This window comes from Doryrhamphus excisus, chromosome 4 (assembly GCF_030265055.1).
Source record: "Doryrhamphus excisus isolate RoL2022-K1 chromosome 4, RoL_Dexc_1.0, whole genome shotgun sequence".
NCBI classification, from domain to species: domain Eukaryota; kingdom Metazoa; phylum Chordata; class Actinopteri; order Syngnathiformes; family Syngnathidae; genus Doryrhamphus; species Doryrhamphus excisus.
This window is the reverse complement of record NC_080469.1, coordinates 17,685,726-17,712,877: the sequence shown is the minus strand read 5'-3', so window position 1 is coordinate 17,712,877 and position 27,152 is coordinate 17,685,726. Positions and strand designations below refer to the sequence as shown.

Genomic DNA, 27,152 nt, shown 5'->3' with positions numbered 1-27,152 from the left:
AATATTCATTGTGAAAGTATTACTTGAATCATTTGTGAACCAGCCATAATAGACATATTTTAACGCGGCATAAAATGACGAAAGTGCGAGGGTAAATGTGCAAGTAGATAAACAGTACATACGCTAGTCTTGCTGGACAGAGAAGACACGGAGGAGGAAACGTTTTAACACGTTTATAAAACAGTCAATAAAATGTGCCGTAATTAGGCTTTAATTCCATACAAACGATTTATACTTTGCTGAAAATGCTATATTCCGGTATTCCTTCGAAAGTAATAGAAAGCATGACTCAGCAAGAATCGATGCTACAAACAAGGTAGCATCATGGAGGCTGCTTCAGAGGAAGAAGGTATACGTTGTGCTTATTCGTACTTTCACGTCCGTGGATAGTTTCAAATATGCGTTTTGCATAAATATGTCAGCTAACTAGGCTCCAGCACCCCCGCGACCCTCGTGAGGATAAGCGGTAGAAAATGAATGAATGAATGTCATCTAACTACGGTAGTTTACGACTAACTTACTGTAATTGTTTAATTCGCCAGCCCATACAAATTAATATAAATTTTGTTTTTGGTACAATGACAGTTACCAATATTGTGACCGGTGAACAATTGTGTCTCTTAATACGTTACGAGGAAGTAATAACATATTTTTCAATATGTACCGTATGTGTATGACAGGTTCAATACAACAATACAAACATTACATTTTTCTACAGCATCTTGCCAAAACCTGCCTCCATCTGACACTGATCACACCACCGCAGGGATGGTGTTCACTGAAGGGCGCAACGGCATGAATGAGCAGGAGGACAACGAAGAGGAAGAAGCAGCGCTTTTAACAGAAGACACAAGAGCTGACTTAAAACTCTTCAACAGAGAGAAACCGTTGTTTTCCAGCGGTGCCGAACATACCGGATCATGCTTTCCCTTAAAACTATGTGATCTTGGTGGCGACAGTGTCCCCTACACCATCAACAGATACCTGAGGGATTACCAAAGAGAAGGAATAAGGTTCATTTACAGTAATTATATCCGTTCAAGAGGCTGTATCCTTGGAGATGACATGGGTCTTGGAAAGACCGTACAGGTAAAAATGAAAGCACCTTCTTAAAATATGCTTGTTATCAAACTCAAGATGTGTTGCTTACCTGTTCGTTTGTGGGGTTTTCAGAAAAATATATTCTATAGGTTCTTTGATTTGGGGGGATTTCTGCATGGTAGCATCAAGTTCATGTGCAGAACCAAGTCATATCTCATATGAAAGCTTGCCATGAGGGAGTTCCACATTTGTAATATTTTTCAACACAATTATCAAACAATGCTTGATAAATGCCAAAACTCTCCAACTTGCCTTCTTCTCATGTATTGCATTCCTATTTGTGTCCTCCTCCTCCTCCCTGCAGGTCATTGGTTTCCTTGGAGCAGTGTTGCACAAGAAGGGAACTTGGGAGGACATTGAGAACAACAAGCCCCACTTTCTGCAGAGTCAAACTCCATCCAAGCAGATGAAGCCAAGTAAAGTGGGTGCAAAACTAAATACTGACCCTAGAGCTTAGAAGAATGGCATAAATGCTTGATGCTGACATTTGTTTTCAGATGACACTCACCCAGATGAAGACTGCATTAAGTGCAACAATAGTGCAGGGGGGTGGGTGTCTGCAAATGTCATCAGCGTGAGTGTTTTCACGATCTGTTGTAGGTTTTCCTGATTGTGGCCCCGCTGTCAGTGCTGTATAACTGGAAAGATGAACTGGACACCTGGGGCCACTTCCAGTATGTGGTGGTCCACGGGCTGAGGAAACAGGAGGAGCTGGCTCGCATTAAGAAGGGCCGCGTCGAGATCGCTCTCACCACCTACGAGACACTTCGCTTATGTTTGGATCAAATTAATGAGTGAGTCATTTTCTGACTGCATTAATGCTTTGCTGTACCTATTCGCGTGGCATATTAAATATTTCTGATTAAAGATTTCATATTAAAGATTATTATGTATTACATAATTATCCCTCTCCCCAAATCTTCCACTCCTGCAGCATTGACTGGGCTGCTGTGTTTGTAGACGAAGCTCACAAGATAAAGAATCCAAATTCTCAAATCACTCAAGCCATGAAGGGTCTGAAATGCCAGGTCAGATATATTTGACTATATTTGACAGTTCATATCAAATGATGCCTTCATGGTGATGTTTTCATTGATGTGCTCATGTTTCCTTTGTCAGGTCAGAATTGGCCTCACTGGCACCATCCTTCAGAACAACCTTGAGGAGCTGTGGTGTGTCATGGACTGGTAGGTGGCCAAAAATGGTTCCTATTAACTTTACGTCACATGTTTGATTTGTGTAATGTCATTCAACACAGGGCGGTCCCTGGTTGTCTTGGCAGCTTAGGGCATTTTAAGAACAAGATGTCCGATCCAATTGAGCAAGGCCAAAGACACCGTGCAACCAAACGTGCCTTAGCGACAGCCAGGAAGACCATCAGCGAGCTGGTCAGGAAGATTGCCCACTGCTTCCTCAGAAGGACCAAAGCCCTGATCAAGGACCAACTGCCCAAGAAGGACGACAGGGTAGGATAGCCCAACCACTGTCCTTAATGATCTTCTGTCATGCTGTGTTTTGTTCCACTGTAGGTGGTGTACTGCTCCTTGACAGACTTTCAGCGGACGGTGTATCAAACTGTGCTGGACACTGAAGATGTGCAATTACTGCTGAGGTCTTCGGAGAAATGTGACTGTCAAAGTGGATACACTCGAAGGAGATGCTGCTATAAGGTCAGTTCACCTCTGGGATATGTGATATCGGCAGGTGCCTGCAGTTAAATACATTGGAACCTCCATTCACCCAACATTATAACCACACATTTTCTTTTTTGTCTGACCTTTTGGAGGGGATGAATGACATAACCAGAGGTTCTGTTGTATTAATGCTCAGATTAGATTATGTAATAATGTAAAGATGGGTTCTCTTTTAGACTAATTTGGAGGGCGTGCCAACAAAGGGGCTGTACTTTTCCTACCTGACCATATTGAGGAAGGTCGCCAATCATGTTGCACTACTCCAATCCACTGCAGGAACCAGCAAGAAGCAGGTACAATCAGACAGTGTGAAATGTGTGCAGCAACCATTTCCCTTTAATGCCATTGAAAAGGACTGTATTCATATATACATGTCGTCCCGCTCTACATCACAGTTTATCACTGTTTGTCAAATATTTATTAATAATATTATCACTGTTTCGTGGTTGAATATGGTTAATTATTAGTAAAAAAAGTACATATTTGTGGCCTAAATTAAGCATTTCCAAGCATAAATATGGCTAAATGACCGTATATACAAATAAAGACATGATATTGAAATATAGTACGGTATCGGTCACTTGTGGTGTACGCCACTCCGGTTTCCTCCCACATTCCAAAAACATGCTAGGTTAATTGGCGACTCCAAATTGTCCATAGGTATGAATGTGAGTGTGAATGGTTGTTTGTCTATATGTGCCCTGTGATTGGCTGGCCGCCAGTCCAGGGTGTACCCCACCTTTCGCCCGAAGACAATGAATGAATGAATAATATTGAATCCTACTTTGCAGAAATTGACTTATTGCGGGTCTGGAACCAATTAACCACTGTAAACAAGGGACGACTGTAATCCCAAAAGGGCATATAACTCTAATTATATGACTTGCTTTTTCACTGTTAAACATTCCCATTTGAGGTACATTGTGGAATTGTGAGCAGTGTATACTCTCAACAACACAACATTCATGGCAGGGAATTGAACCTGCTTGATCAAACATCAACATAAAGCGCCCCATTCCAGTAACACACGCCTCATTTGTTGTAAAGGAAAAGTACGTGAGCGCCATTTGTCAAAAGGTGTTCCAGAAGTTCCCAGACTTTGTGCGGCGGTGCAAGGATGAAGCATTTGCGGCCCTGTCCGACCCGGCGTACAGCGGCAAAATGAAGGTACAAGCACAGAACCAAGGCTCTGTCAGCTTCTCCTCATGTTACTAAGGACCATCGTTTTCCCTCCTCCTTAGGTTTTGCAGAAGCTGCTCAAATATTATCTGCAAAAGCAAGACAAGGTGCTTCTTTTTTCACTCTCGACTAAGGTAAGTTGTATATAATATAGAATGTTTTTGCAGAAGGTGCACATAGTCGACTCCATAGATGGCTAGCGTAAACATACTGTCAGTGTACCTAATGAATTGGACAGAGATTACATGCCTTATTGGATGGGCAGCCGGGGGAAATTGGAAATTTGATGATTTGTTATGTTTACAGGCGTCAGGGTTATTAGATGTTTAACGCCCATTCACATCCAGCCGCACGCTTGAAGACGCCTTGAAAAAGACGAACTTAATTGCTGCTCCTGTTAGAGCCTGTGCCTTGTTTATAGACAAAATACAATCTGGGAGACGTGGCCCTCTCATGACACAGATTAGCTGGTAAGCCTGGGGGCTTTATAAAAGTGAAAGCAATTAGAGCTTTTAGGAAAATGAGACTGTGCAGTGCTCTGCTGATGTCACCCGAGACACAACGATAACATTATGAACTGCTGAGGTAATCGTTTTTACACTTTTTAGAGCAATCCGGCAATCTGTCACTGTGCTTATTTGGTCTAATGGCAAAAATGTTGATAATAATGCTCAGTTTTGATTGACTTTTTATTGCAAGATGGACACCTGGATATAAATCTCACATTTTCACCTTATATTTCAGTAAAATTGCCTTTATATTCCTTTTAATTCCTATGTTGAATTTGCATATCTATTCCCTTTTTATTTTCACCTGGCAGCTTCTGGATGTTCTGGAGAGCTACTGCATGGCCGAGGGGCTGGACTACAGTAGGTTGGACGGGACCACCAAATCCAAGGAGCGAGTCCAGATTGTCAAAGAGTTCAACAGTTCCCCTCACATCAACATCTGCCTGGTGTCTACAATGTTCGTCTGCAAATTCACACTCATAATAGTAATAATATTAAGAATAATAACACAGGTTATTTTTTGGGAGAAAGTTCAATACTATGATATTTTATCATTCCAGGGCGGGTGGTCTTGGACTTAACTTTGTCGGGGCCAATGTTGTCATATTATTTGACCCAACATGGAACCCAGCTAATGATCTCCAGGCTGTTGACAGGTTTTTTTCCCCCAGCCATTTTCCTACTGCATATATATGTCCCGCTATTTCAATATTTTAGCAAGTATATTTGAACTTTCTGTGTCTTTAGGGCTTATCGCATTGGCCAGTGCAGAGATGTGACCGTCCTCAGACTCATCTCACTGGGGACTGTGGAGGAAATTACCTACCTCAGACAAATCTACAAACAGGTAATCAGGTGATTATGATGTGCATTCATACACACTTATAACACTGTCATAGTGTTATATTTAGATTCTAAACTATTTGCTTCCTACTGCGTGCTCCCAGCAATTGCAGAGTTCTGTCGTCGGTATCGAGAGTGCAAGGCGCTACTTTGAAGCTGTGCAAGGCCACGACAGCCATAAGGGGGAGCTGTTTGGGATCAATAACCTCTTCAGGCTGCAGACCCAAGGGACATGTCTCACTCGCAAGATACTTGAGGTAAGACGTTGTGTAGCATACCATATAGATGCTTGATCAATAGAGCTGTGTATCGGTCGTTTTGAACCAGTGGCGGTGCCCGAACCAGTACTTTAAAGAACAAAATGGTTATTTTTGTTGTGTAGTTTGGTGGTGTACAGCTATAGTTGCGTGTCATTTGTTTATTATGTGAAAATGCTAACAAATGTGTGTTTCCCATTCTCATGCAAGAGGGAAGAACAAGTGGAGGCGGGCATCATGTCGACCAGCACACACACAAGCGTGGAGGTGGAGGACATGCCAAGAGTTAGCGTGAGTCGCGCTTCCCTTTCTCAGCGACTTGGAACACAGGCCATCCTTTTGCTCACCCATCACCTTCCTGTGTGTGGGGGGCTTCCTGTGTGTCAGTCAAGCAACTGATAACATCGCCTTTGACTTAAGTGGTCTAACCAGCCCTAAAAATGGCCGCCTCACTTGTTTGTTTAACAAATCAGCCCTTTTCGGACAATGCTGTTTCACCCCAGTCCTGCAGGTTGTGGTAATGAGTGTTACAAGGTGCACTCTGCCACAAACGGCTTTTAAAAACCACATTTTTTTTTTAGTTTTGTTTTACCACAGTTACTACTCTACCGGTTGGGGTCCCAATGCAAGCAGACTGCAACAACAAACACTGAATATAAATTCTTTGATCTGAACCTGTATCGCAGCTCTCCTAATATAGAAAGGTCCATTTATATAGGAGTACAAAAATGCGGATCACGGTTGGTGGTCCCAATGAGGTCCAAATGTTTATAGCTGCTGGACATGTTATGACCCTGTTGGTTCCTTGTATTACATCATAATGGGAACTTGTGTCACACTCAGGTCCGTTATGATTTGCTATTATGAACATCTGGTTTGTGTTACACAGCCGCAATATTCTCATAGGCTGTTTCCTGTGCTTTCCATGCCAACATACTATTCCTTTATACAGTATATGTTGTACTTGTAATTACAGGACTCTGGAGATGTATCTAAGGAGAGCATGGATGCGTCCAGGATTCCCAGAGGGGTGCTAGACTTTAGTAGCGGGAGTGATGAGGAAGAGGCGGAGTGGGGAGGTCCTAGCAGAAAGGATGACACACGGAGCAGGGATCCCTCTGCTGGCCCTGGTCCAACCAGTCGTCTCCAGCACAGTTTGTCCAAACTTCTGCAAAGGCTCAAAGCAGTGCCGGAGTCAGCTGAAGGGGACAGTAGTTCAGGTGGTGAAGAGAACGACAGTTCAAACTCCAGCATTGATCGGAGCTCCAATATAGGGAATGAAGGATGTCTCCCTACACTAAAATCATGTAAGACAAATTTAAAAGAATGCGATAGACACTCCCCATTAGCCGAAAAGAAATATAAAATGCCTGCCATTGCCAAATCACACCACTTTGGCCAGTATTCCGATGAGTCCGATGATTTGGACATAGAGACGGTCACGAGGTCCGAGAGGGATGCTCTGGACAGAGGAGGAGACAACAGGAAGAGACATGTCAGCATGAGGGACAGGATCAGAGGGACAAGGTTCAGTGAGGACATTGAGACCTTCACTTCTTCAGAGGACGAGCACACCGGAGGACGTGACAAAACAACTACACCTCCAGACAAAGCCCAAGCAAGGCCCTCAGTGCGTGGGCAAATTGGAAGAAGCACCGGGAGACAAGTGGCCATGTCTAATGGTGTCCAATTCACTCATCTGAAAAGTCGAACATCTGCAGCATTTAAAGGAACAATTGACACGGTTTTGGGTAATATTTTATTAATTCATTCATTCATTCATTTTCTACCGCTTTTTTCCTCACGAGGGTCGCGGGGGTGCTGGAGCCTATCCCAGCTGTCTTTGGGCGAGAGGTGGGGTACACCCTGGACTGGTCGCCAGCCAATCACAGGGCACATATAGACAAACAACCATTCACACTCACATTCATACCTATGGACAATTTGGAGTCGCCAATTAACCTAACATGTTTTTGGAATGTGGGAGGAAACCGGAGTACCCGGAGAAAAAATATTTTATTTTTTAATGTAAAAAGTGATGGTTTGAATTGCACACGGACCAGTAAAGTGTACAATAGACATTTTCTAGACTATTGTAATTAGCTGACGAGTAGCAATATATTTGTGTCAAGCTTGCTGGTGGTAGCGTTATGATCTGGGGCTGCATGAGTGCTGCTCACTGGAGAGTTGCGGTTCATTGAGGGGAAAACAAAATGTACTGTAACATTCTCAAGCTGGGCCACATGGCAGTTTTATGAGGTACTGTATCTTCTCAATTGAAGGTGGGGTGCAGGAGGTGGTGTACACCCACTCAAACCAGCGTGTGGTGGGTGGGAGCAAAGCTGAGGAGCTGATCACCAGAGCTGCCTTGAGAGACGTCTTTGAACGCAAGATGTACTCCCAACTCCCTGCAAATGAATTTCTCACCCTATGTGAGGTAAACTACACACTAATCTCATGCAAACACATTGAACCAAAAAAATGAGTCTCTCTTCCTTGTCGTTGTTGTTTTTTTTTACTTAAAATACCAGGAAACATTGCCGGCTAGCCCGGCAGACTGCCAGCCCCGCATTGTTCCACCTCAGCAGCTTCCTGAGCCACACCGTGTTACCTTCACCAAGAAGAACATACAACACACCAGTCATACCACTTTCATCCTCGGGGAGACCCCTTTGGCTGTGCGCAGGTACTGCAAGAGTACACAAATATGAGGTGCATAGGAAGGAATGTACAGGGGACTAGACAAAATACAGTATGATAAGAAAGTGGGAAGTATGGTGGGGGGGGGACCTATGTATATCAGGCAATTGGAGGGAAGTGGGAGGGATTCCTGGCAGTGTCGGGAAGCAGGCCAGAACTGACCACAGATTAAATGTTTAGTGCCCCCACCAGGGCCCCGGCAACCAAACCACCACCCATTTCCCAGCATCATGCCAAACATTACATAGTTGTGTTCAGACACAACGGGGCAGGAGTCGTCCCCCCCCACACAAACACACACACACACACACACTGCAACCACATTGAGAATAAGAAAAAATAGATTTCACAACGGATATGCACATACTTCCTAACACAGACGTAAATGTACACGCCTCACAAAAACACACTCATAAACATGCCACCACACACAGGCACCTTCTTTGGCTGTGATATCATTCCCCAGATGGAAGAAGGTCTCTGCCCAGAGGCTGTGAAAACACATACCTTATTGATCCCCCCTCCTCACCCCCTTGCAATAACTCCATCTGTTTAATTATTTGTATCCACACGGGGGTATTACTGCCATTACTTTAATTTATTGTTTTTCCAGTGAAAGCCACAAGTGCTAGTAACCAACACCACAGCTTCGTCTGTGACTTTGAAGTGTTTCTGGATCAAAGTCTTAATAACAAGTGCCTCAAAGCACCAAAAAAATATTACATGATGGAGAAGTATTCATCCTGTGAAGTGCCCACAGAATATCCGATTAATAATAGCATTGGACTTATGGCCTCTTTTTAAAATAGACATTATAAGTTGTGTTGAATAGTTCACCAGATTTAAAAAATGTGTGTGTGTGTGTGTGTGCGCGTAGGCAGCAGCTGCAGGAGATGGCGTCCAAGTTAAATTTTCTTTCAGCCCACCAGTTTGCTGCAGAGATTCTCACCAGCGACTCAACGCAGAGACTAGCATGGCTCCGAAGCTACTACACCGACATGAACCACCCTGAAGTCGACACTTTCATCACCAGCGACTTCCTGCCTGCTGACATAACCCTACCTACATCAGTGGGGCATCATCCACTTCCCACAAACTCTGCGGCCACAGCTTTGCAAAAGGCTGCAAGGTCTACATCTAATCAGACATGTCCGGAGCCTGAGAAGAAGAGGAGGAAATCGAAGAAGAATGTGCAGGAGCCTCCAAGTGATGTTCCAACTGTTGATACCGAGCAGCAGGTGGAGGCGGTGTGCAGGTCAAGAGGTCACAGGCGGACAAAGAAAACCAGTGTGTCTGCTTGTGGAGCATTCAGAGCTGTTGGTGGTCTTGGCGGAGATCAGCACAGCACCAGCAGTGGTCTAGGAACTCTGGAGTCCGCTTCAAAAATAATTGATCATGCTGACGAGCAGACAGAACATTCCCAAGAACGCACCACTTGTCGCAGGTCCATCCTCACAGATCTCCTAGCAGACACCTCCATCCTTGATGACTTGTTGAAACCCAAATCTAGAGGCACACAACACAGAGGTTCCCCCCCAAAACCATCACCTTCCTCATCGTCCACAGGCCTGGCTGCTTCACCTCCACCCAGACATACCATGAACTCGACTCCACGTGACTCTCTTTCGTCTCAGCAGTCACGAGGCAACCGCAAAGACTTCTGGGACATTCTGAATGAGGGCAACGAAGAAAGCATCAACAGGCTGACAGACCTGGAGGAGGTGCAGAGGGTTTGCGTCAATACGACTATTGCAGCCAGAGCTCATTCTGCGGAGAAGGAGAGTAAAAGTCTCTGGAAGACCAACGACAAGTTTTTATGGAAGAGATGATTTTTTAAATTGGTTTTAGCTTTTTAGTACTAAATTACACGTTATTTTATTTTTTAATCAATCTCGGGCTGATTAAAGGTTGGGTCGCAGCCTAAGCAGGGAAGCGGATCACCAGGCATTCCCAGGCCAGTTGAGAGACACAGTCTCTCCAACGTGTCCTGGGTCTTCCCCATCCTTTCCAGATGCCCAAGCTCCCTCATCTGGCTCCTCTCAATAAGGAGGAGCAGCAGTTCTACTCTGAGTTTCTTCTGGAAGACAGTGGTAGAGCCACCCCGCGCAGAAAACTCTTTTCAGCCACCCTCCAATTTTTTCCCATCAATTTTAAACCATTTCTTTATGTATGTTTACATAACATCTTTTGAATGATTTTGACTGGATTAAATTGTAATTGTGGTTCCCCCCCATGTTGTCACTGTTGTATGGTATGATGTCACAAACCCCTTTCACTTGCACCGTTGAAGCCAGAATCGGTCCGCCTATGAATTTGTCTATGCACAGTATATTGTCACTGTCATACACTCACTCACATCTCAACAAATGTAAAAAATGCGAAACTAAAAATGGGAAAAAGGCATTTAATTGTGACATTTTTGCTTTGATCCAAAACAAGAAGTAAAATCTTTGTTGTGTTCTTTTTTTTCCCAAGACAGAAGTAAAAATGGAGATACATGTTTATCATTGCACAGTTTGCCATTTAGGAATAACTCATATACCGTATGAGCTCCCTTTTTGGCCTCTGTTACTGTTAACTTGTACACATGATTTTCTTCAGACTTTATTCATATGCCTTAAAATTAAGGGTTTTAGCGCCAGATGGAACTCCACAATCAGTTTACACAGGTCCTGTTTTGCCTCTTTGTTGTTGTACCTTTTTGGGCTATGGCTTTCTTCAGGCTTCTGGTTGGTTTAAACTGACTTCCAATTAGTGGTTATTGTGCCTCCTTTTGTTTTGATATACTTTTGTCAGCCTTTGAGTGTGTTTTCATGTATACTTGATTATTATGTAATGCCACAAAAATGAATATTGGTGTAGTCAAGATGCTGGTAGACTCCTATCCAAAAACAGTTGTACATTGTTTACATACTTTTTTTTTTTCCAAATCAAAGTTTGCATGAAGCAGTGTTGTGTTCACTTGTCTATCCAACCTGTTCCCTCAGAGTCTACAGGATTTTTTACAGCGGGATTTAACCTCCACATTTAACCTCAGCTGCAGGTCAGCATCACTGTTTCAACTTTCCGCACCTGATTGTGATGTCAAGTGGATGATTTGGCAAGAAAAGCCCACCAGCTGTGAGTATTATCCATTACAGTAACTAGATCCTGTGACCACCCCCACCACCTCCAGTATGTTGGTGGCCCAGCAAATCTTTGAATGGTCCCACTGCATTGAAACCATAGTGTGCAATCACTGTTTGTGTCTCCAATGTTGTGTTTGTCCAGGTCAGGCCACGTCCAAATGAGAAGAGCATCCCCAATGGTAATGAAATACAAAACCTTTTAAAAACACACACACTTCTCTCAGTTATGTTTAACGACTATCAGCTGCCACAGCGAGGTGAGCAGATTTCCAGTTTGTTTTGCAGAAATGAGAAAGCTCGAGATAGCTATCAATAAACAAGAGCGGAGGTGCGTGCCTCAACAGGACACATGGAATATCTTTCGTGTGCATGGGTGGTAAGATCTTTGCAACACACGCGTGCACACATCCGTCACACCTGTTTACATCGCAGCCAGAGGAGAAGAAAAGGCCCTTTCACGCTCTCCAACACCTCAACCTTTTCCCGCTTTTCTCTTCCACCCACAACTCTTGATTTTTTAGATCCCTATCGCTCTTTTTGCAGCCAGAGCTTGATAGAAGAGAGATAGCTTGACTAAGTGACAGACACTAGCATATGGAGTATGCAAGCCCACACTGGCTTGTCTCCTGCTACAGGCAACTGCAGTACAGTAGAACCTCTAAGGGCCTATACTGATTAAACTCTGATTTGAAACACTTTTCCCCAAAGAAAATAATGGAAATTGAAATATTTGTTTCCATTTTCCGAGGTCAGACTGTCACCACCGTAAAATCCTTCTTAACTGTACAAGCAATGTTTTAAGTAACGGTCATGCATGTGTGTAAAGCAGTGGCTCTTTGGTAGCTGTGCCTTAACCCACTTAATCCACATCTTAAATTACACAAACCATCAATAATAAAACACAATTGTCTGAACCTAAACGAGCAATTAACATTGAGGGTATTTATTGTTCCTACAAGAGTTGTCAGGCACTGTACACTATAACATCACCTGAAGCAGTTCAGGATAATAACATGGGAAGAACATCCATCCATTCGTTTTCTATACCACTTACCCTCTTCAGGCGAGAGGCGGGGTACACCCTGGACTGGTCACCAGCCAATCACAGGGCACATATAGACAAACAACCTTTCACACTCACATTCATACCTATGGACAATTTGGAGTCGCCAATTAACCTAGCATGTTTTTGGAATGTGGGAGGAAACCGGAGTACCCGGAGAAAACCCACGCATGCACGGGGAGAACATGCAAACTCCACACTGAATTGCCCAAGCGGAGATTCGAACCCAGATCTTCTCGATCTCCTGACTGTGTGGCCAACATGCTGGCTAACATGCTAACCACTCGGTCATCTAGCAAAAATGTAAAACAATGAAATAAATAACAAAAATTACTCACCAGAGATGTCAATATCTCCTCATCTGTCAGCCAATCAGAAGATGGATAAATGCTGATGTCACTGTGGTGAGTCAAGTCTGAAATCTGATTGATTGAAGAAACAGCCTCATTCCAAATAGTGTTTAAGGGCCATGGGCTAGCACTCCGGATTTTGAAGGCCCTGGGCAGATTACATTGACTAGGCAACACATAGGAGCTGAAATCATACCAGAAGCAGAGACATCGAAAATGAAAATAAAAGACTGTTGATACAATTTTGATGAATGTAGTCAGTGCTTCTGCTGTTTAGGTGGAGGTGCAGTAGCCATCTTGAATGATGTGGGAAACTGCTTCCATTGTAACCGTGTTTCATTGCATTCCTTGCAGGAGGATCCCCACAGCTGCAAAGCTTCATTTCAAGGAACCGTGTTTTTCTGCGCCTAGTTCCTTCACCATTAGTGTGACAAGGGAAAGGTGAGATGTCTGTTTACATTTCCTGCCAAAATAAGCTGGGTGTCGGTGTGTGTGTCATAAAAGTGGATGCTTGCAGCCTTGTGTGGTGGGTTTATTTGCAGAAGTCAAGAAGAGGTGACACCCAGTTTGATTTGTTAAAAAGCTACTATGAATGACTGGTGGCCCCCATTGACCTGTAGTACAACGAACCATGCCACTCAGATTGTCAACATCCAGACTCAGAAATACTTGTGAAATGCGTACATAACTAAGTGATGAAGCACATCGTAAGTACATTGTCAGGCATAGGGGTTGACACAGTGTGTCACTGTGAACCAAATACGGCTAATTATTGGATTCCACACTACCATTTTCAGTGTAGTAGTATCTTTTGAAGTTATACCACCACTTAGCCAGCAAACAACAACATTATGAGCTTTCATTTTGTTATTTACAAGCTGTGGAGATCTCATAATACATAAACCTCAACTTTCATTAGCACACTTTGTACCGTTCACTTACCGACTTCACATTCCTGCATACTGTATGTTTACCCTGGCAACTTTTAACTGCAATTTAGCTTAATTCCTTTCCCTTCCGTTCCTCTCATTGTGCCCCATCATAAAAGAGATATTTCCCACATGCACAAGTACGTTCGCTCATTCTCATTTTGTAAGGAAGCCAGCTGCTAACTAAACCTTTTGGAATAAGTACATTCATGCTAGTCAAAGATCCTATATATGGAAGAGCGTTGTTTTTGTTGTTTTTCTGGATTGACCACAAAAATGTTAGAGATCTTTGTTAAGAGTGGGGAAAAAAATGGTCGTCAAAGATGACCTACATGACAGGAACATTGTTGTTTTCAAGGATAAACTAAGATATGGTAAACTTTATCACCCTTTGATATATCGAACTACTGCAGAAATGCTAATCAAAGATCCTTAATATGACAGGAACACTTGTTTTAAGGACCTACAATAAAATGCTTGTCAAAGATCCTTTGTATAACAGTATTACTGTTGTTTTTAAGGACCTACTGCAAAAACGCTAGTCAAAGATCCTCTATATGACAGGAATGCTGTTATTTTAAAGGGGAGCTACAGCAAAAACACTAGTCAAAGATCATCTACATGGCAGGAATGCCTTCAAAGATCCTCTATATGACAGGAACACTTGTCTTTTAAGGACCTACAGTATATTGCCCGTCAAAGATCCTTTGTTTGACAGGAGTACTGCTCTTTTTAAGGACTTACTACATAGATGCTAGTCATAGATTGTTGTTTTCAAGGATATAGTAAGATATGGTAAACTTTATCCCCCTTTGATATATCGAACTACTGCAAAAATGCTAATCAAAGATCCTTAATATGACAGGAACACTACAGTAAAATGCTTGTCAAAGATCCTTTGTATAACAGTACTGTTGTTTTTAAGGACATACTGCTAAATTGACAGTCAGAGATGCTGTTTTTGAGGTTCTTTTTCAAAATGCTAGTTAAAGAGCTTTTTTAGGAGAGAAACATTTTTGTTATTAAGAATCCACCACAAGATGGTTGTCAAAGATCCTGTATATGACAGGCATGTTCTGTTGTCTGAGGATATACTGCAAAACTACTGATCAAAGATCCTTTATATAATAGGAACATTGTTATTAAGGAACGACTGCAAAAATCAAATTTACATGACAGAATTGAGCTACTAATTGCAGTTGACAGAATGCTTGACATTTTGGAGGTCAGATCCAGGATGACAATGTTAAGTTGTCCTCTGTGACCCAGCAGAAGAGCGAGTAGGATGGAGGGAGGCCCGGTGTTTGCCTCCTTCCAGAAGAAAATGCTGTGTTTTTTCACAGAGGTAAATATTGAGCAAGCAGAAATAAATGTACGGAAGAAAGGATGGATTTTCCTAAACTGCCGGCCTCTCTGTAGCCCTGCCAAGTGTCCGTGCGTCACTTGATCCATTGTTTAGCGAACAGAGATCTCGGTAAACAAGTGGCTGCCTCTGTGCTCCAGCTGCAGCCCCTCCACTGTTTATGTTTGCCGGGGCCGTTCGCCTTGAAGTGAGACAAGCAAAGCTGAGCCATATGTGAACGCATGGCCTGATGGAGAAGTCGTTTGGCTTTTTCTTTAACCTCTCTCCCCGCTTTCTCTACCTTTTCATTCTTAGCTTCTACGAGGTTCCTGTCCTCTGTCCCTTGCTGAGAGTGCAGGCCGTCCCTGACGATGTACGGTTGGAATTATCTTCTTAGGTTTCAAAGACCTCCATCCTTGAACAGAATTAGTGTCATTTCCCCTTCTCACGCGCAAACAATCATTAGCCTGTCTATCTCCGAATGCAGCACTATGAGTGATAGCCCCCTAATTACTATGTCACGTAAATACTAATCAGCAAGTTGGAATAGTCAAATAATCACAAACCTTATTTGCACAAATGGCAACCTGCACTTTCAGAGAGGCCATGCTTAGATTGGGCGTGTGTTGTCCTTTGCTTACCTTTTCACAGTAGACGTACACGCAGAAAAATATATATAATATTTACTAAAATACACTCTCCTGCGCTCTGTGTGTATGATAGCGGCCACACCTCTACCTACAGAGACAAAGAGACTGTATTACTGACCGAAAGGGCTCACTCTGTTCATGCCGTTGTTCTCAGGAACAAGTGTGCCAAGATACTGAAACTAATGCAGAGTGAACTCTCTTTTTGCCTGTTTTGAGGCAGGCTTGTCTCAATTTTGCCAGAAAACATCTCCATGATGGGCTGCACGAGTGGTTAGCACGCAGGCCTCACGGCTAGGAGACCCGAGTTCATTCCCACCCTCGGCCATCTCTGTGTGGAGTTTGCATGTTCTCCCCGTGCATGCGTGGGTTTTCTCCGGGTACTCCGGTTTCCTCCCACATTCCAAAAACTTGCTAGGACTCCAAATTGTCCATAGGTATGAATGTGAGTGTGAATGGTTGTTTGACGACCAGTCCAGGGTGTACCCCACTCTCGCCCGAAGACAGCTGGGATAGGCTCCAGCACCCCCGCGACCCTTGTGAGGATAAGCGGTGGAAAATGAATTAATGAATTAACACCTCCATGATCCGCAAGATGTTTGCAGAAATACTTTGTGGTCTGATGAGACAGAAGTTCATCTTTTTGGAAGGTGTGTATCTCTTTAAATCTTCTGTAAAAGTAAAGCCACTTTTCAGAAAAAGAAGATCATACCCACAGTAAAATACAGTGGTGGTAGTGTGACGGTCTGTGGTTGCTCTGCTGCTTCAGGCCCTGGACTTAATGACTTTATGTGCATGCTTGTCTGTTTTCCCGTCTCAAAACAGGCACAGTTCACTCCGCATTGGTTTCAGCACTTTGGTGCGCTTGTTCCTTTGAACAACGGCATGCATGTGTAGAGACTGTATGACTGACCAAAAGGGCTCACTCCGTTCATGCCATTGTTCCATGACACACCGACCGTCTCTACTATATGAGGAAATACAATATTTTATATAGTATAATATTCAATGCAATATACAGTCTTGGGGTAAAATGCATCAAAATTGAAAAGCTTGTTTTGATGCTTGTAGTGATTGTAATTTAAATGAATAAAATATTGTATGTATTGGGTGTCTTTAGAGGACTGTAGAGGACTTGAGTGTCTTTAGAGTGTCATGACTCACATTCACATTCATATGTAGCTATCTTTTCATTACAGAGTGTGGTTAAAGGAGGATTGTGTCAATAACGGTGAGGTGAATGAGTTCCTGGCTTTAAAAAAAGGTTGCTCAGTGGTCCTGACCTTGTCTCCTGGGTGGGCTTCTGCTGCTATTGCTGCCGAGATGGTGTCTGTGTGCTTGTGTTGGATCATCTCTGGACCATTGTGTTTACTGAGACAACAAGCAAGGTGGGGTGAGGCGTGGGGTGAGGCGTCCTCCCCCCACTTCGACAAGCTAACACACGCACGCTCCGTCACTCGTGTCCTCAGACCTGACCACCCACAGTGCCTGTGGTCGTCCCCCTTGACACCAAAACAACCAATTCCCACTTCTCGCCCCTTTTGTTTGTTGCATTTGTGCTAAATTGTCCCCCTGTTCAAGGTTCAGTGAGTGGAGAAAAGCCCTCCCTTATCGTCAAACACGCCAACTGCTCTTACTATGATCAAAGTCATATTCAGAGTGATGAGAGCAGGCTTTGAAACGTAGAAAATTTAAAGTCTCTGCAGCACCAAACCTGCACCTGAGGCGAGGAAAGTCCCCGTGTTCTTGTATCAGTGCAGTTAACAACTTTTGATTACAGCCCCACATCACATAAAACACAAGTGTAATAAATGGAGCACACCTGGAAATTCCCTCAAGTGGGGAAAGTGTCACATTTAGGGGTGTCATATAGGACATATACTGAAAAAGGACAGGATGCAAGGGCCACTTCCATCTTTCGTCAACCAACATGTAGATCTATATGTTATACAGTGGTGTGAAAAAGTGTTTGCCCCCTTCTGGATTTCTGTTTTTTCTCACACTTAAACGTTTAAAATCATTCATTTGTGACAACGCAAATTTTAATTATAAGTTTTATTATCAAAGGGGATAAAACATCCAAACCCACATGGTCCTTTGTGAAAAAGTGATTTCCCCCTAAACCTAATAAGTGCTTGTGCCACCCTGAGCAGAAACAACTGCAATCAAGCATTTGCAATAACTTGCAATGAGTGGAGGACAACAACAGTAGTCCGTGTTATAATGATGATTGTGTTGTTGTACTGGCTTTTCAGGCAATGGCGTCAGACACACCTAGGAGCCTATATGAATTTCCCAATTACATTCCCAATTATAATGCTTCATATGCTTGAGAAGTCTTAATTAAGACCAAGAAGAAGTAGAAACCTGACAAGGGAGTCATTTTAAAGTTGAGGTGCACTCAACACTTCTTTATTTTTTGCAGTGTTCAATCACTCGCACGCACAAAACATTCATGTCAGTGATAACAGTTGTGATGGTTGGACACCTCATGATTTTGAAGATAGCAGTACCAATACTTCATGTACAACATCTACGTAGCAGACACTGTGTGTGTATTTTACTACAGTTCTTATCAGAGCCATTCAATAATACCATAATATTCCTGTCAGGAATATTGACAGGAATTGGGTCAACCATTCCTTGGTTTTTGGTTTAGTTTTTTCTCCAATATTCATGATCAATCATCAGTCAAGAAAAACAATCCAAGATTAATTTTATCCTCACTCTACCTCACCGTTACATGTAATCGCCATGTCACCTACAACTAATAATTTCACAATGTACATAGGATAGAAGATGGGTGTAAAGAAAGGTTTGGGGAACATGTCATTTATTACATATTGTATGTATGCATATACAGTATATTTGATCATATAATGGTCCACTAATTTAAACAATGATATATGAGTTTCTAAAGTAATGTGGGGCATGTACTTACAAATAAATAATTAATAGTATCCATCAACAATCAGCCAAGCCCTGGACTTTAGCGCCCTCTGGTGGCCTTCAGAATAGATCATGCTGTACAATCGCTATACCAGTGATTTTCAACCACTGTGCCGCGGCACACTAGTGTACCTTGAGAAACCGTCAGGTGTGCCGTGAGGAATTATCCAATATCACTTTTTATAATTAACATTTATTAATCATCATTTGCTAATATTATGTCAATAGCCATGAATATATGGACCCAAATATTCCAATTGCATTTGGTTTATTTGCTCAAACGGAAAGAATTGAACAGGGATGGAATATTCCTTTAACCAATCCGATTGAGGGATCTTGTATCCGCTCAAACGAAAAGTTGTCAGGGTGCGTTCTTCTTCGTGGTGTTTTTCTTCTTCTGTTGGCGGTTGGCAAGCAGCTTTCGTGTGCATTAGCGCCATCTGTGAAACAGAATCTAAACCCTTCTATACTTTATTCACAAGTGCAGTTTTATTAAAAAAGAAAATATATATCTATATAAAACATGTCCTGAGTTTAATTATAAAATATTAGCAAGATTGAATTTGAGCTTTTCCTGTTTAAATTTATCCCGGGTGCGTTCTTTCAGCGCATGCTCAGATATAACGTAACACGCAGATCCAGACGTTCTTCACTTTTAAAAAGGGAGGCAAGCAATCGGCACTGGACTAAGCAAAGTTTGTTTTTGATTCAAACTAAATTTCAAGACTGGACACACGAAAAACTGTCAATACGGAGTTATTCCAACAAGTGAAAGAAAACCTTGGGGAAGTCGGTATCAAGTGATGTTGATGTTTACGTTTTACGTTTTTAAAGTGTGAATTCAAAATATTGTGCGAACAAAGTCATAAAATCACAAAAAGAAAATTTATGGACATTATTGAAGGAGACATTTGGAAAATTAAAATAAAAAACAGCAAAAATTGGGACAAAATAGCCAAAGTTGATGCTTCTAATATTGTTTCCATTATATCACAAAGCTGAGATGCATTTTTTTCTTGATACATATAGAAGTTGGCATATTGTTGTTGTACTGGAAAAAGATGCTGGATAAAGCTTGGACATGTGATTAAGCTGCACTTAAAGCTGACATAGATCTCTTCTGTGCTAGTTTCCTCGCCACAAACTCCTGCAGGCCGTTCAGCACAGCCTCTGCGTAGACAATCTTAAGTGGGGTAGACTGGAGTAGCCAGCCCTGTGTATGCAACAAGGACATTGAACATCAGCCTCCATGTTCAACTCATGGAACTAACTCAGCCTCGATGGCCGTGAGCCTTACCAGGAACGTGTGACTGATGCTGCCGTATGTTCTGTCTCCAGCTCTGAGGTACTGCAGGGAGCTCTTCACAAAGTCACGTGGGGACAAAGTGACCACGTTTGTTGACTGGTAACCATTCATTCGAGTGGAGACCCCGAAGGGGGCGACTGCCTGAGAAAGCCACAAGAAGAAGCAAGATGGGGTAATAGTTACACATTGGCTCTACATTTTGTTAGTTTTAGTACCTGTATTATAATCCCGTTTTTTTTGTATTCTGCCTGAAGACCTTGAGAAAATCTCTCCACGAATATCTGCAAGAGGGCGACACACACATCAGAGAGGCCACAGAGTGAATGGAGTACAGGAACCTCCAAAGCCACTGTAAGAAAATCTTACCACTTAGAGGTCAAACCATCATCATCTCATCATCACCAAATGGCACTTCTTATGAAGGGTGGGTGTCCCAGTCTGATATTCATATCCAATATTGAGCCGATATCAGTAAAATAGAAGCAATACAATATGAGCCATCCAATTAAATTCATATTCGTTTTACGCAGCTCAAAGGTACTTCAGTTGTACTAGACAGTGGTTAACTTTTATTTACATTTGCTTCAAACATTACTTGTTTACTTGACATGGTTTCCATTGGTAGCAGTTGTTGGGATCGTGTCGGACTTTGGAGGCTCCCCTGCACTGTAATTTGTCAGAAGAGAAAACGATGCTCTTTGCTCACCTTGGATGCAGCGTACAGTGAGTACATAGGGAAGGGAATGGAGGCGATTCCGGAGGAAACGTTTACGATCACCCCTCTTCCCCTGCACAACATATTAACACCATAAAAACATATACATACAAGCAAAAAAAACAAGCTCATTGCCCTTTAGGTTAGATACACCAGTATAATATCTGCTACCCATATGTGAGCTTCCAAGCAAGCATGTTCTTAGACACAGTTGGAAACAGTTGGAAGTTTTAATTAGATCTTCCAAAGAAAGTCATGGTGCATTGTAACCAGATTTAAATATGGCCACTGTAGTTGCACAATAAGTTTCATCCAATGAAGAAAACATGGACAGGAAACCTGTTTTCCATGCCTGGAAGGATTGTTTTGCACATCTGTTAAACAAGAAAAAAAAAAACCATTTGAATTTTCAGAGATTTGTAAGTTATATATGTACCGTAAGTGCCAGAGCATATGTACAGTACCTTAACCATCGTTTTCACATTGCAGTTTATCACTCTTGTAATTGCCTGAAAGATACACAGGGATTGCTCAGTTTGAAAATTGTACAGTCTGTATACATTATTCAGAAAGTTATGCATCTGGGACATATCTGGGACACCGCTGACCTGATCCAAATCTGCGTTTTCGAGGAATCTGCAGGGGACTACACTGGGCAGTATGCCTACATTATTAACTGGCAGACAACAGCAAGACCCCCAAGGTCAGTAGTTTGTTTGGGGGAACAGTATTGTTTTTCGTTCAAACAAGACATAATTGTCGTATTGTGTGGAAGACTGCAAAAATGGTGCACCTAATACTCCGATGTTGAGGTCCTTCAGCTGCTCCTCAATGTCGCTGAAGATATTGTCCATAGTGAAGTCTGTCACCAGCACTTTAACCTCACGACCTGTAGTGTTACCTACGCATGAATAACAAACAACTTAATTAATACACACAATGGTGTAACAGTAGCAGATATACACTTATTAGAATAGTCTTACCTATTTCCTTGGCCAGCTGGTCCAGAGTCGCTTTGGTTCGGCTCATGATGACCACATTCATCCCTTGTTCAGCCAACTGATGACATGGTGGACCAGTGGAAAGTACAGATGGGGTTGATAATCAAGTCATCTGTCACGGTTAGGTACTGCAATGGAGGCGCTAGCGTTTGATACATTCCAGCTTCTTCCGACTCAGTCCTGACCGCTAATTGTCAATACACGAGACCACATGCGTGTGCACGAGCCATGAGTGACAGCCATTCGTCCAACCATTATTCACTCGTCATTAAGAGATAAAAAGTTGAAATGATGAGATAAAAAGTCATAATTATGAGATTAAAAGTGGAACTGATGATATAAAAAGTCATAATTATGAAATAGTAAGTCTTTATTTTGATGCAAGAAAGTCATAAGTGAGATAAAAACTTATGAAATAAAAAGTCAAAAATCTCAGATGAGAAAGTTGTCATTTATGAGATTAATGATGAGATAAGAAGTAATAATAATAATCATGGCATTAAAAGTCAAAATTACGAGATAAAAAATCATTATTGTGAGATAAGAAAGTAATAATTACGACAGAAAAACTGGAAATCAGGGGAGAAAAAGTCAAAATTATGAGAAATCGAAATTATGAGACGAGAAAGTCATGAGATTAATGACAAGATAAAAAGTAACAAATATGGCATTAAAGGTCAAAATGACAAAATAAAAAGTCAAAATTACGAGATAAAAAGTCATTATTATGAGATACGAAAGTCATAATTATGACAGAAAAACTGGAAATTATTGGAGAAAATTCAAAATGAAGAGAAGTCAAAATCACGAGACGAGAAAGTCGTCATTATAAGTTTAAAAGAAGAAATGACAAGATGAAATAAATAATGAGATAAAAATTTTAAATTGTAAGATACAAACTGCACGTGCAATTTGTTTGCTAGCTAATATAATGCTAACAAGGAAGGTTAAAATCATTTTCTGGTTAAAATAAAAAATACTTATAATAATACTGGACGGTTGGACACACAGTGTATTAATAACATGACAGGACCTGTGTTGTATTCTAACTGGAGAATGCAAACAAATTTTCGACATCAACCAAAAAACACGCTAACCGTCGTTCCACTCAGCTCACAAAACCAGCAAAGCTAATAAATCTAATGAATGAAAGATTTATAGCAAAACTTACCGCCAAGGCGTATTCTCTTCCTATTCCCTCTGATGCACCAGTCACCACTGAAACCAGAACACTTCCCATTAGTTGTCTGCATTTCCAGCAGTTTCCATTCTGACCATCGGGGGCATCAAACATGATCTCATCACACCAGCAGTGTTTACTTACTCATCTTGTTCCGACCAGCTGTACTTACAGCATGTTCCTCAGCTCTGATAAAGAACATGTAGAAAACAGACAGGAACTACTTGTGTCTGAGTGCCCACTACCCTCTCATCTCCTCAGCACACTCCCGCCCCCTTCAAAAAGCCAGATAACAGTCATGTTTCCTCATTTGGCCCAAGCAAAAAGAGAGGGTCACACTGGAAAGTGAAGCGTTGCGGATGTGAATCAGATTGGACGTACTGGGAATTCTGTCTTTATAAAGATAATAATGCTCGTTAGGTCACAATTGAAAGAAAAATATTCTCAACAATGTGCTTGTAGTTTGCAGTACATCATAAGACACAGATTGTTACATTCAATAATTACTCTCTTCAGTAGCTACAGTGACATTCTAGCTCATATGAACTCGTTTTCTGGTGTGATAATGCACAGAAATTTAATAAATCTGTGTTCATGTTTCACATAAGGATTGTGAATGATGAGCAAAATAATAAAAAAAAAAGTGCAGTTCCCTGTTCAAGTCTAAAACTGCAAAATCATCCAGAGTGTTAGCCCAAAAGGAGCTACCTCACCCCCCCTTCTTGACCCACTATTCATTTAGTTAAACTGTACCTATAATGGCCATTTTTCGGCCCTTTGTATTGTATTGTGGACTCCTATAGAGCAGCTACACACAATAACCCGCATAGAAAACTCATATTCCAGCTGTATTTCCTTGGATTTCCAAAACAGTCCGCCTCAGAGCATGCCCACTCTGCTGTGATCACAATCACTAGCACTCCTAAGTGCCATACTTCCGGACGACTGCTGAACCCCACTTGTAATTTTGTGGCTATCGGAGTTGATATTAAATGAATAAAGCCTGTGGAGGGCTAATTAAAAAGTAGTTAGGAGACATTAGTGCACCATTCCCCGCGAGAGCGGGTGGCTTCTCCTGGCCAACGCTGTGGTTCTCTGTCCTCCGTGGACTCACAGCGGCGTATTATTGTCCGGCATTAATGCACCTTTCCTGGCGAGAGCACAGTGATGAGTGAGGGAAGGACTGGAAGCGACGTTGGGGATTCAGAGTTAAGTTTAAGCTTGCCCGCAACAGTTGCCCATGCCCATGCGTGCCTGTTGTGAGATAAGTCAAGTCTGCAATAAAAGCCTGTTGTTCTGGCGATCAAATCTGGTGTTCATATGTCCCACCAAACATTACAGTAATATTACTGACACCAAGTAACCAGTGTAGACTATACTGTATATATAATCATTAACATCTATGAATGTGTCTTCTGAAAGGCTTTCAGTTAATTTAGCCAATTTATTGAAAATGCTTTATGTAAGCAACTAATCAATAGTTATTGGCTGAAAACCAGACACAGTGAAACCAAGGCCTAGTGGTTAGCATGTTAGGCTTTCTTTGGGTACTCCGGCTTCCACGAAAACATGCATGTTCGCTTAAATGGAGACACGAGATTGCCCATCGGTTTGAATGTGCGTGAAGGATTTGTTCGACTGGTGATCAGTCCACAGAGTACCCCGCCTCTTAACCCTAAAAGTCGGTTGATATTGGCTCCAGCTCACTTGCGACCCCAATGAGGACATGTAGCATAGAAAATAGATGGATGGTTGAAAACCAACATTTATTTAGCTTACAAACTTTAATGAAGCTGAAGAACAATGGCTAACCGTTTGTGGATGTGGGTTACATGTGTTTTTTGACAAGCTATCTGCAACCCACTAGTTGCCAATCACTTCTCCAGAACACCTCACTGGCAAAGTGTAAACTATGATCTTGATGAGATCATGAAAAGCGTCAACATTTCCCCATGAGAAATTAGGTATTGAGGCAATTGTCCAGCTGAGAACATGCTGTTCCCCTCTCTCTGAAGTGAAGTTTGGAAAAAAGAAAAATGACTGCTTCGGCCTGGCTTTTTGTGTTTTTCCTGTTTTTCAGTGACTGCGGGAGAGTGAAGTATCTCTTTTGGTGGCGCCAAAGTAAATGTTGTAAGTCAACAAGAGCGCTCGGGGACTCCAAGAGGAATGTTTTTGTGTTAAGACCGGACTGGATGGGGACACCAGTGCTGAATCAACTGTGGCGTTCACAGTCGTTTGACAAGTGGTTCTAAAACACATTTGTCTCGAAATTACAAAATAAAAAGTCAGAATTATGAGATACAAGTTACACATGTGTTGCCTTCTTCACATGGCACTTAGCACGTGCAGAGTAATTTGTTTGCTAGCTATTAAGATGCTAACAAATTGTCCTATACAAATACAGTGGAACCTTGGTTAGCATCATTAATTTGTTCCATAAAGCCAAAAATGTAAACACAAACAGGTTTTTCTAGTTTTACAATTATACTTTTACATGCATAATACAATTTGAAATGCATATAAATGGTGAATGAAAGGGATAAATGAACATTTTAAGATTACTTTTACCTTCATTGAAGACATGATTCTTGACATGCGTGAAACAGGAAGGTGGCGGTGATTGGTATCAATGCCACATCGTGTCTTTGGCAACAGGCACATATTCAATGTATGTAACATCTGTTTGGTTAGTCGGACCTTCTGGAACAGATCCATTTAGAATTATTTTATTCATGTAAAACCATAATTCTAAAACTAGCCAAAAAAACATGCTTTGTATAAATATTTTTGTGTATTTGGTGTTTGTTCTGCAAGCTAATAGGATGCTAACGAGGAAGGACATTTTATAATTACGATACCAATAATTATCGGCACGATATCAGTATCGGTTGATATCGGTATCAGATGTTTTTCCCGATCATGGAAAACGATGTTTAAAAAAATGCTGTATACAACACATGTTCATTCCACCAGAGGAGTTATGTCATGTTACACATTTTGGTATCCGTATCTGCTGATATCGGGAGAGTTGGACAATATCAGCATATTGGTTTTCGGCCAAAAACTCAATATCGGACATCCCTAGTAATGATAGATATAAATTAAAATAAAATTAAGCATATCAATACACTGGAGTAAAATTCGGACAGAAACACACTTCATATTGTTGAATTTGGCATAGTCTATGTTATTATTGTAGTCTATTGTTTATGACTTCAAGTTCCTTGTTGCTGGAACCTTCAATATTTGTCCAGATCCATCAAGTCTTTGACATTAAGTACTTTGGCTTCCTCCTAGCCTTCATTTAACCTGATGTAGATTTTGCAATTGGCGCGCCAAGCACCTTGAAAGTTAACCCTTTCGACGCTCACTAAGATGAGCATTTGTTGACATCAAGCATTAAGAAATTTACTTTGAACTCCAAACTGTGCAACTTCCTGATGGCATCTAATCTGTTCCAATGATGTTCAGAGTCACAAAAGTAAAGAAAGATTTACAGTCCACAGCAAGCTTACCTGCCCACTCTCCCATGGATGAAAAGAAAGACTTTGGCAGCGGGAACCACATTTTGGAATAAAGCATCCTGGTGACAAGCAGCAGCTTCACTCCATAATAAACAACAACCGCACCACCAAAGCTGGTGAAAAACAATTCCAGTAAACTCTTCATGCTCGTCCAGTGTATCCTGTGAATGTGCTCTGAGAAAACGTTGATCAGCGCTTCACCCCAAAACAAACATAAACAGAAACTAGTGATGGGCCTGCCAGAGGACACTCCCCGTCGAAGAGCAACACACTCACACTCTCTCTCTCTGTCCGGCACTGAGCTGCACACCAGTGAACATGTCAAATTGCAGTATAGTGAGAGCCCAGCCTTTGTTTTCAGGTGTGTGACTCGCTGGAACTTGTCTTTTAGCAGAGAGGTGCAACTTGAAAAACTGCTTTTAGTGACACACATGTCATGTAGTACAAAGTCTGCTTCTCATGTGTCATTCGCAACGTGTCATGAACCATCAGTATAGTCACCCGCTAGTAATATTTAACTGTTATGTAACTTAATAGGGTAAACATAATATGAAAAAGTTTTTAGTGAAGATACAAGCCAGGCACACACTGCTACAAATGGCAACATTGACAGATAGATGATTTTACTTTACTTTAATTTAACTGGATGACATTACATTATGTAGTAGTAATCATCATAATAATAGTAATAGTATGGTATGAATAACCTTGGGTTACTCGTCAGGTCTTTCACTA

General features: G+C 41.8%; 2 protein-coding genes across 19 annotated transcripts; one reads left to right on the top strand and one right to left on the bottom strand.

Annotated features, from left to right (window-relative positions):
- Positions 1 to 25,304, top strand: ercc6l2 (excision repair cross-complementation group 6-like 2). Of its 12 annotated transcripts, none has more exons than XM_058070595.1 (23): positions 6 to 349; positions 719 to 1,089; positions 1,406 to 1,522; positions 1,702 to 1,895; positions 2,036 to 2,129; positions 2,221 to 2,288; positions 2,360 to 2,567; positions 2,631 to 2,771; positions 2,972 to 3,088; positions 3,843 to 3,962; positions 4,037 to 4,108; positions 4,795 to 4,940; positions 5,044 to 5,139; positions 5,231 to 5,330; positions 5,431 to 5,583; positions 5,794 to 5,874; positions 6,560 to 7,334; positions 7,866 to 8,020; positions 8,115 to 8,269; positions 9,161 to 13,265; positions 20,030 to 20,169; positions 20,252 to 21,415; positions 24,974 to 25,304. In XM_058070595.1, the coding sequence occupies exons 1-20, from the start codon at positions 325 to 327 to the stop codon at positions 10,110 to 10,112; spliced, it is 4,140 nt and encodes a 1,379-aa protein (XP_057926578.1). In that variant the 5' UTR covers positions 6 to 324; the 3' UTR covers positions 10,113 to 13,265; positions 20,030 to 20,169; positions 20,252 to 21,415; positions 24,974 to 25,304. The 12 variants fall into 12 exon arrangements, with proteins under 12 accessions (XP_057926589.1, XP_057926588.1, XP_057926578.1 ...); XM_058070599.1 differs by having other exon boundaries at positions 20,252 to 20,421; positions 24,974 to 25,300; XM_058070596.1 differs by having other exon boundaries at positions 20,252 to 20,348; positions 24,974 to 25,299.
- On the bottom strand, positions 18,154 to 26,711 carry hsd17b3 (hydroxysteroid (17-beta) dehydrogenase 3). 7 transcript variants are annotated; one of them, XM_058070609.1, is made up of 11 exons: positions 26,409 to 26,711; positions 22,885 to 22,931; positions 21,696 to 21,771; positions 21,506 to 21,613; positions 21,321 to 21,388; positions 21,177 to 21,221; positions 21,052 to 21,086; positions 20,704 to 20,785; positions 20,213 to 20,278; positions 19,989 to 20,138; positions 18,154 to 19,904 (listed from the first exon to the last, which is right to left on the bottom strand). In XM_058070609.1, exons 1-11 carry the CDS (start codon positions 26,560 to 26,562, stop codon positions 19,779 to 19,781), a joined length of 957 nt encoding a protein of 318 aa, XP_057926592.1. In that variant the 5' UTR covers positions 26,563 to 26,711; the 3' UTR covers positions 18,154 to 19,778. The 7 variants fall into 7 exon arrangements, with proteins under 7 accessions (XP_057926592.1, XP_057926590.1, XP_057926594.1 ...); XM_058070607.1 differs by having other exon boundaries at positions 21,177 to 21,388; XM_058070611.1 differs by having other exon boundaries at positions 21,177 to 21,388; positions 21,696 to 21,841; positions 26,409 to 26,501.
- Between the last annotated feature and the right edge of the window lie 441 nt (positions 26,712 to 27,152).

Excerpts from the sequence above, each read along its gene's own strand:
- ercc6l2 (XM_058070595.1), top strand. The coding sequence starts at position 325 with ATGGAGGCTGCTTCAGAGGAAGAAG. Across the intron at positions 5,140-5,230 it reads GATCTCCAGGCTGTTGACAG|GGCTTATCGCATTGGCCAGT; the intron begins GTTTTTTTCCCC and ends CTGTGTCTTTAG. Across the intron at positions 5,875-6,559 it reads AGGACATGCCAAGAGTTAGC|GACTCTGGAGATGTATCTAA; the intron begins GTGAGTCGCGCT and ends TTGTAATTACAG.
- hsd17b3 (XM_058070607.1), bottom strand. The coding sequence starts at position 26,562 with ATGAAGAGTTTACTGGAATTGTTTTTCACCAGCTTTGGTGGTGCGGTT. Across the intron at positions 22,932-26,408 it reads ATCCATGGGAGAGTGGGCAG|TGGTGACTGGTGCATCAGAG; the intron begins GTAAGCTTGCTG and ends TTCTGGTTTCAG. Across the intron at positions 21,772-22,884 it reads GAAGAGAATACGCCTTGGCG|TTGGCTGAACAAGGGATGAA; the intron begins GTAAGTTTTGCT and ends CCATGTCATCAG.